This window comes from Alnus glutinosa, chromosome 11 (assembly GCF_958979055.1).
Source record: "Alnus glutinosa chromosome 11, dhAlnGlut1.1, whole genome shotgun sequence".
Taxonomy (NCBI): Eukaryota; Viridiplantae; Streptophyta; class Magnoliopsida; order Fagales; family Betulaceae; genus Alnus; species Alnus glutinosa.
Genome location: NC_084896.1, coordinates 28,637,650 through 28,647,891, shown reverse-complemented (window position 1 = coordinate 28,647,891; position 10,242 = coordinate 28,637,650). Strand labels below are relative to the sequence as shown.

General features: G+C 35.5%; 1 protein-coding gene across 1 annotated transcript; it reads right to left on the bottom strand.

Annotated features, from left to right (window-relative positions):
- Positions 1-1,796: 1,796 nt before the first annotated feature.
- LOC133882836 (ferric reduction oxidase 7, chloroplastic-like) lies at positions 1,797-8,228 on the bottom strand. The gene is made up of 9 exons (XM_062322057.1): positions 7,401-8,228; positions 7,212-7,317; positions 6,885-7,076; positions 6,464-6,698; positions 5,115-5,442; positions 4,759-5,032; positions 3,957-4,212; positions 3,429-3,861; positions 1,797-2,151 (listed from the first exon to the last, which is right to left on the bottom strand). Exons 1-9 carry the CDS (start codon positions 7,645-7,647, stop codon positions 1,982-1,984), a joined length of 2,241 nt encoding a protein of 746 aa, XP_062178041.1. The 5' UTR covers positions 7,648-8,228; the 3' UTR covers positions 1,797-1,981.
- Between the last annotated feature and the right edge of the window lie 2,014 nt (positions 8,229-10,242).

The window sequence follows — 10,242 nt, the reverse complement described above, 5'->3', positions numbered from 1 at the left end:
CGTCGTCTTTAATGAAATTTGCTGTCCATCTCTCTCGCACCCGAAACAACTCTCCCTTTCACATTGACAATGGATCAAGAATAAATAAATTAAAAAAAAAAAAAAAAAAAAATCTTATGAATATATATTTGTATAGAAAATTATATTTATTATAATTATTTGAAATTAATGTGTATATATAATCACAAGATCTAATTTTTCAGCTTATATCCAAGAAAAAGTAAGGATTAGACCTACTCTTCTTTTAAAATACTAAACTCTTCTGTTCAAACAAATCAACCACCTTATAATTAGAATTTAGAGGTTTTTCACCCCCAACAACCCCTTTTTTTTTTAATAACAATCCATATTCCATATTTTATAATTAGCTAAACTTATCATTCGTATATTCTTTCTACCAACTGCTTTCCACATTTTCCTTTAATCTTATTCATTAAAGAAGCGCTATAATATCTGTTCCAAATCAAAATACTTTTTTTTTTTTTTTTTTTTAGATTAGCTCATTGGCCAAAATACAATTATCAAGAAATTAGTATACAATTATGTGATCCAATGAATGTAGGCGGGTAATGCTTGGAATTCCGGAAATATTGCTCCTCCATGGCGTACTTGTAATTATTATAATTACAAGTATGCCATGAAGAAGCACTATTTCTGGATGTCTCCGAAGCACTGCTCGTATGTAGGCACTATAAAATAATGATTGAATTTACTAATTATGCTTATGTAACATCAAAAGACATAAGAGGAAAATAAAATAAAATAAAAGGAATAGAACTCAGACCATGAATACGCCTTCAAATTCGGGCAATGAACCAATTTTGCTTTGCTTCTTTTGGACAGTTGCTTCTTTCAAATGTTGTTTTTTGTGTTTTAGTTTTTTTTTTTTTTTTTTTCCCTATATTTCCTCTTGTTTTTGTTGGGTTTTGTGGGCTGTGGTCTCTATGTGCCTCTATGGTTTGGTTTTGTAGTAGAAACTTATTCTACCACTTCTTCATTCAATATCTTTTATTTCAAAGTTTATTTTGCTTCACCTTTCTTTTGGTGGTTGTTGTTACCTAGCAAGGGTTCGAGTAGGTTGAAAGGGTATTTCGAAGGTCATGGCCATGTCCATGTCCACATTCCTTGCATTAAGGGTTCGGATAAGGTTGAAGGGTCTCGCAACGATTATAGTACCACTTTATGCAACCCTTATTGAGATGATCAAGTATTTTATTCATTTCCTACTATTTGGCTGTGTTTTTTGCACTGTAATTTCTACTTTTGATATATTGTTGGAAAGCTTACCCCTTTTTTAAAGTCTCTCACTTTCTTTTCCATTCAAATCAAGAGTGAAAAAAAAAATCCTCTTAAAACCTTTTTCCCACTTCATAGAGGAAAAAAAAATGGTAAAGTTTGGTGTTGGAGAATTTATCTTCGGCTTGTGGACTTATTTGGAAGAGAAATTTAAAAGTACAACTTATTTTTCTTATAGAAGTGTCTTAGGCCTTATTGGTCCTCTAGATTTAAAAGTGCAACTTATTGATCTTATAAAAGTGTCTTAGGCCTTATTGGTCCTCCTGGACTCACTTTTACATCAACATTGTTATGCAATTGTTGTGTAAAAGTTATGCAGTTAACATATCTCTTGGTTTTTTGTCCATTCTGCTGGGGCTAACTTCCTAGATTTTGTAAGTAAAAGGGCTTATAATTTCCTAAGCAATAGAATGACCAATGTGTGACATATACATGATAATACATATATGCATTGATTTTTAATTTTTTACATTGAAGATTAACAAACCATTGAGGCAAAATTTTAAAATATCAATCATTTAACATCAAGCAAGATAAACCTGGCAGTAGGCAATTGCCCGCAAATGGCTAGTGTGAAGGAAAACCAAAAATTATGGTTGTCAGCAGAGACAAACCATTGAGTGATAACAGTTCAAAAATTACTAAGCCTACAAACATGCCAAGAGAAAAACTCTTGATGATGACCCTACAAATCAAAACTATGGCTGTTGAAATGGAAGATCGGGTCATTCTTTTTTCTTTTCAGATTCTGCAACCTACACTCTTTAGCAACACTTTTCTGAAGAGTTGGGGGACCGCACACAATGACACCGACATCCACATGGCCCCAACCATCTGATACTGAACCAAAAATTTCTGCAAGAAAAATCATAAATATGGAGTCAAGGAAACAGGTATTGTCTGGTAAAACAGATGACTTTGCTCATAAGGGTTTCGACATCAAATGTAACAAATTTCAAGCTCGAATATCAGGTTTTGATGTAAAAGCAGATTCTTTATACATTAAGAGCAATACCATAGACCCGTTCTTATTCAAGTTGAGAGCAATCAAGAATTTCTAGGTTATCACAGGATACTCGATCCAACAAGAAGTCCACTTCTTTTTTTCTTTTTGAATTTTGTCCCAAGTTTTCTGGCCAGAATCAACTAGTTCTACTGTGCCTTTTTGGGCGAAACTTTTGCCGTGGAAGATAGAACAGTATGTGGTAGCAAACTCCACTGCTGAAGTTAATTCTGAAGCCATGGTTCATATGACATGTAAAAGTGTCAAGTTACTTTTTTGATTGAGTGGCCGATGAATATGTTGAGACAAAAGGCAGCTCATATATCTTGGAATCCAGCATTGTGTAAGGACCAAAAAAAAATGATCAACTGAAGACGATTTTCAATAATAAGAGTGAACAAGAAAATAAAAAAAGCAAGGTCTACCACTGAGGCAGATTTTAGAGCCTAACGTATCAAATGTTTAAGTTACCTGTCCAAGAAATTATTAGCCTTATATAGAAGATTTTGCAACAGTTTACAATTTTTCATATATCAAAGCACTGAGGAAAAAGTCAGTTTCATGATATTCATGATATAAGCATGAAAAACACCTAAACACCTTAGTTAATGAATTTAATTTCCCTATTCTTCTTCCTATCTAATTTTCCTCTCTCATTAACCCCTATTATTTTATGAGAAGGACGTTATCATTGCTGTTTAATGGTTGGGATTCTTATTTACCCCATGAGAGCATCACAAATTATTGCAGCTTCTTCATTCATCCAAAACCACTCTTACTTGTTTTGTGATTAAACCCTAAACCTTCTATGTGCATTAAACTTTGAGTTCAAAATTTGAGAGAAACTGCTCTTACAAACATGAGATCTGGAAATTTTTACTTTTCAAGCCCATTGGCAGTTACAGACCAAAAAATTAAATAATCCCACTAGCAGTTTGTACAATAACTGAAATCCTTTCTAAAGTAAATATGTAAGGTTATTTATTTTTAGTTGGTAGTCTGGCTCTCTCATTCTAACACAGATTATTGAAGAAGCATAGTCATATATATACATACTTTATGTATCACCTGAAACCTATTACTTATTGAAGTATTGTGAGCATTTTGTCATAAATAAATGGGGACGTACCTCTGAAGTCTGGTCTGCAACCATACCGAACAGAATATGAACTAGCAAGGGTTTCCTGGCATAAGTCCTTGTCTGTCTCTGCATTACGCTGCATCACATCAATCTTTTCCCTATCTTCCTGAACTTCCTCCCTGGCCGAGGTCCTTTTTTCCCAAAGACACCATAAACCAACCACAAGGCCCCCAAAGATGAAAATACTTACAACCATGCATGCTACAAACAGAAGGCCTTTGTACCACCAATATGTTATACTGAAAGGATTTATGTAACAGATGTCTAACAAACCCAGAGAGATAACAAAACCAATTGTAGATAGGATAACATAACTTCCAACCCATATCTTATTTCCAGTACCAACCAAAACTGACATGCTCCCTCCCTTGGCAAAAGAGAGTGCTGAAGAGCTTGTAGGCTTGTAAAGTTTACCCTCCTCCTGCGGTTAGCAACAGTCAAATGCAATGAAGAGGTAATCTTAAATGTGAAAAATATTGAGTATAGATCTAAGAAACTGAAGACAATTAAACGTACCAATGAAGGCTCTGATTCTTGAGTGACATAAGTTTGAATTTCAATATTCAATTCATCGGTGGAAAATGGACAGATTGACTCAATGCCAATTGCAGAAAAAATAGAAAGCTCATTTGATCCTTTTACGGCCCAAACAAGTAAAACATGTCTTGGTAGACAAGGTTTTTTCTCCTTAGAACGATGGATAATATCACTCAAGATAGCTAAGAATGGGGAGATCCCACTGCCTCCTGCAACCAATATAAGCTTTTCATACCTAAGAGGATAAAAATGTCAAGTTAGTCTTTTGAAAAACACATGGTACATATGAAAGAACAAACATTTGATAACTTAGCAAAATCCCCAGTCCATAGACTGGGTGTCCCTAGAACTATCCCTACTTCATGCCCATGGCGAGGCTTGAACCATGGCCTCTCCTCTGGGAGACGCAGAATGTGCCAACCAAAACCACACAAACAGAAAATCACCACTAATCAGGATGGGCCCACATTTTTTTTTTTATGACCAATAATAAATTTTGGGTGGACCAATTTTCAATTTCCCAAGAGTAAACTTTAATGTAAAATTCCAACTTGCGGCACATTTATTATTTGGGAAAGTTTACTGCTGTTACAGAAAACTAAGCGTTAAATGTTATGACAGAATTCTATGCATTTTCCCATGGTAATGAAAATTTTACCCAAAAGAAAACACTTTTTCCTTCTTTTTTTTTGGCCCACGGGAAAAATTATCTATTTAAACAGTGACTTAACTATCCATCATTGTCGCACATACATATGTATATAAAGAAAAAAGTACATACATCAAGTGGTATGGTGATTCATGCCCATAAGGCCCCTCTACAGAAGCCATAATCTGAGAATGAGGCTGGACAGGTAGCTCTAGTTGAGATTCCTCAGCAATATCTGAGACTTTTCCACTTAACTTTGTTGTCCAGTCCCCGACAGCCTTTATAAGGACCGAAAGATGATTTTTGCCATCCAAAGGACTTGATGAAACACTGAAAGGATGCCATTGCAGCCAAGATAATTCCCGCACTCGGAGGAAGATGAAACTGAGGGCATTGTATCGCAGGTCTACATAGTCAAAGAGGAAGCTCTATAGTTTTTGGTTGAAAAATAAACACAAGAAAACGATAGAGTTTGGAACCAATCTTACTTCCAGGTTTGGAAAGCACCAATTTCACTGTTCCACATGGAAAGCTGGTTGTCGAAATTACATTGACCGTCTTCCGTGACTGGCAGAACCTCAGAAAGCGATCAAGCATGAATAGAAATATTCCTCCAGCAGCTTTGCTAAAATTGGTATCACCAATATGCAAGGCCAAGAAGATGACAAAAAGGATGTAGAGCTGATGTGTGTAGAAGAAAAGCTCAAAATATCGCTTTCTCACTGGAGGAAGTGAGGTCACCCAGATCACCAGGAAAAATGCATAGCAAATAACCCCGGCAAAGTTCGCACCACCATCACTTTTCCACTCTATTATCTTCATGAAGAAAAAAAGTTAGGAAAAAAATACTTCTGTAGTTTATAAAATCTTTCTTTGTCCCTATGTCTCTTCCAATGAATTCTTACTGTGTAGGTAGATTGCCTATTTAATAAAGGAAGAATGAAAGGACAACAAGAAACAAGAGCATTTTGTTGAAGAAACTTCCATGTCAGTTCATTTTTTCTTTTTGTGCTGTTCAATGATTGGAGTCACCATTTCTCATTCACTACCTAATGAGGGTGCAAAAGAAAAGGAAAAAAAAACAACAAAAAAAAACTAAACAAAACTAAAATCGAACCTGTAGAACATGCCAAAACAATCCAGTCAACACTTATAGTATCAGTTACTGTAAACATTGTCCCATGGGCCAATGCCCCCCAAGTCCAGGCACTGACGTAGTTGCTAGTTCATTTCAGTTTTTCATCGAGGGTTTATTCATATTTCTACAAGCAGGACTTATTATTGCCACCAGTCCCTACCCAGGCAGTTCTACCCTAGCAAAGCTAACGACAGGTCAGAAGGTTTGGGACCAATACAGGAAGCTCATTAAATAATAAGAAACTAATCTGCACTTCTAAAACAACAGATATGCAAATAATATTCTTACATTCTTTTAGAGATCATTATACCCTTATAATGATCCAGTCTTCTTGGAAAACAAAGAAGTTTCGGTGACTGCGGTGTCATGTAGTTGATACTAAAATATCCATAATGAGTACTTAAGGACAAAAAAGGTCTAAAGAAAGTAGAAAAAAGCATGTGAGTGAATGTTCATGGAGATAATATGGTGGGAGGAATATCAATCATATATTTTTGTTCTTCCCTATGACCAATTATATTTTTCTTTTTCCTTCACATAGAGTTGTTTAGCTTTCATCAAAAGCGTCATAAAGTTGTCTCAACAATGTTTTGCAATTACGGAGTTCATAAATAGATTAATTTGACAAATATGCAAAGAAAAACATTCATATGTACACATTTTGTATGCGTAAACGCAAGAAAGAATTTGAACACTCACTTCAGATGGTATGATGCCCCTTATTGCCCATACAATCATATAGAAAAGTCCATGAAGAGTAATGAGGAACATTATGAGATTTCCCAACCATACATGATATCTGGCGGCATGCTCGAAAGGTATATCAATAAGGCGGAGAAGAATCGATCCCCTCGTGATGGGGAGAAAGAGAAAGGCCAAGCAAGATAAGGCGATCAAGCCAAAGGAATATGCTGACATTTGCAACATAAAAACCCTGAAAAGTGGAACAAATCAGATTAGTATGGAAACACAGCTGATGGATTATGGACCATCCGTTCATTCATTCCAAAGGTTTCAAATATTGAGCACGGGGAACATCGTCCATGGACCACTAAAGCATGTGACTTTCTATTGTAAACCTATACAAATAAACAAAACCAAACCCAACAAAATGGCGTACCTCTTTTCTTTGAGGGTCAAATCACCATAGCTAGGTAAGATTTCAAAGTTCACTACAGTATAGGAATAAACAGCCCAGAGAACAAACACAACAAAGAGGATTATCCCAATCAACTCGGCAGCGGAAACAACCCCAAATGGTCCATCCACCAGAACGGGAAAAGTCCACAATCGGAATCTTGGAGGCCTCTTCCTGCGGATAAATGAAGTTTTTTATTTTAAAATTTAAACAAATATATCATGGGCAATTTATTTACTTTTGCAGTTATCATCGTAATCTGGTATACAAGTAACAATGAGAACACGTAAGTGCATAAAAATCACATACTCTTGCAGCAGTTGTTCATGTTGCTCTACCCCAGAGATAAGAAGATATGGCACAGCAAGCAAAACAATAATTGCAATGGGGCCGCTGTATAACAGCAAGACACTCCCTGAAAGTTGAGAGTGTCAAACTTTTGAGACCAGTAAGCATTAATGCGATGATGAGTTTGAATTAAGAATACTAAAGAAGCACCTGTCTCCCCAAACAGCGTTCCAGTGGTAGCATCAACCCAGTCCTCATACAGGGCGCTCCCGAAGTCTGTAGGAACCAGAAAAAAGAGAGCAACCCATGCAACGAATACAACCCACATAGTAAATTTGAGAACCCATTTGGCCAATGATACGAAGAAGCCAGGTATCTTGACGTTGTTCTTGTTATCATGAGCTCCGTTGGAATGAAGAAGAGGTTCTTGAGCAGAGTGTGACTCGTTGACGGCCATGGCCACCAGGAATCAGCAAGAACCCGCGGTTGTTCTGGGACTGGGAGTGAGAATAAAATCTTCTTGTTGGACATGCGGCCATTTCCCCTCATTATCTTATCGATTCACTTCACCTGTATTTCAAACTCCTCACCTAATTCCTCCTCATCTCCAAATATCCTCCATAATATACTACACTGGATTATCTAGAAAGCTATCTGATTTTCTTTGCGCACTCTTGTAAAAGCGTGTCTGTAATTGTAGGTATCAGAATTCTAATAAAACCAAGACACAGAGTACGAGGAATCAAAATAAGGCGGAAGAAGAAAATTAGTTGGTGAACAAAGTGTCAGAGGCTTTTCTTTTGATTTGTTTTGTGACTTTTTCATTTCAACGATTTGCCGCTTTTGGATGCCAAGAAAATTAGGTGGGACTTGGGAGACAGTCCCACACCGGGAGGTTTGACTTTTGGGAGAACAAGAATAGATGTATAAAAAAATAAAAAATAAAAAGACCTGAAACAAGAATAGTCAAGTAACAAGTTTGGCCAAATGGAAGGTGGTTGGACCGCCTGACCTCCCAATGGCCAGGGTTGTTGTTCCATAAGCGGATTACTTGTGCAACAGCCAGCCGCAACCACAGTTGAAGATCTCCTTGTCTTATTTATCTCTCAATCCTGTTCCACGACATGGCTGTCAAACACAAAACATGGTATAGGGTTGTTGTCTAGCATTGACATGTCAAGCTTCCTGGGGATGGAACTCATCTCGAAATGGGCATTGGGGTCCCCAGGGCCAGGTTCATCATTTTCTGCAATCCATCCAGTGACGGACCCACAGTGAGGCCCCCAGGGGCCATGGCCCCCTGTCTGCTAAGGTAGTTTGTCAAATAAAAAATGGGTCCAAAATGATAGGTTTGGCAAATCTATCTCAATTCCTCTGATTTTTGTTTGTGAATTATTTTTGAATTCGCGGTTTAAGTATTCACCCGTTATGTTTATAACTCCAAAATTCCTTCTTTGCTATAATGCCTACAAGTCATCTTTTCTTTTGTTTATATTTGGTTAATATTGAATGGATATTAATTTAATCTTTTATATATTAATTTAATCTTCAATCTTAATATATTTTTCATTTACGCTTTGGCCTTACTCTAATAAGAACTCTTGATTCTGTCCCTAAATCCATTATGCCGCTTGTGAAACTCCTGCAACTCTGAACATGGTAACCTTAGAGCAAAGGTAGTACTATTGCTTAACGCCTTGACGGCATTTCAGGTCCTAAACTTTTGGTATAGCAGAAGGCCAGGGGTGGTTCGGTCGAGCTCAACCACCGTCTATTCTAAGTTTTTTATTATTATTATTATTATTTTAATTTGTATATATTTATATTTATAAATTTTTTATTTTGAGTAGCATGTGTCATAATCTAATCGATGCTAACGCGACATTTGACAATATCTGTAAAAAGAAATTAAACGAAAGTTGGGTGCGAAGACCTATTTGTTATTTTTGCATACTACATAGAGCTCTCAAAACATTTTTATATCATATGGAGTGGCAAGTCGATGTAATCATAGGGTCATGAATTGATTTTGCATTAATAATTATTCTATAACGACCTACGAAAAGCACTAGTAACGTATGCACTATTACCTCTAAAATGACTAATTAATTTGGAACTTCCTTATAATCACTTTTGAAGCTCAGTTTTACCTAGTAAGTAAATAATGTGAGACTTAACACCAATGAACATCTATTATAAACAACTTATTATCTATATGGGCTACTCATCTTATCAATATGAAAATAAAATAAAATAAAATCGTAAGTCACATATAGCACATCAGCACTATCTCTCAAAAAAGACTAGTCAATTAGAACTTCTCTAAAATTATTTATAAAACTCAGTTCACCTAGTAAGTAAACAATGTAGAATTTATAACTTATTTGATATTGCATTAGAAAGCTTAAAAAGTTGTGTCAAACAAAAAGATAATGTTTGATTAAAATAAAAGAGAGAGAAAAAAAAGTCCAAATGGACCTTTTTTTCTTCTTCTTCTTCTTTTTTTTCTTTTCTTTTCTTTAATCTAAAAATTGTTAAATCGAACTTTTGGCAAAAAAAAAAAAAAAAAAAAACTTTAAAATGAACCTTTTTAGATGGGAAAAGCTTAAAAATGATTTTTTTTTTTTTTTTTTTTCTAAAAAACTCTTTTTGAGTTTAAAAAAAATTATATTTCTCAATACAATCTCAAACAGGCTCTTGGCACTTATGAGCATTTTTTATAAACCACTCACTCTCTATGCGGGATACTCATCTTTTCAATATAGAACTGGAGTGTTACATATTCATAGGTGCATATATTGATACCATGATAGTATGATACATAAAAATAGGGGTTGTAATTTGTGTTTGTATATCGGATTCGGGTTGTTTTTATACCACACAGAGCTTATTGCAAATCGGTGTAATCACAGAGACTGATTTTGTATTTTTCCCTAATAATTACTCACAAGTGCATATATTGATATTGTGAAACATAAAAATAAGGATGACAATTTGTGTTTGTGTGTTGGATTCGGGTCGTATCGAACCTTGGATATAAGATTATATACTC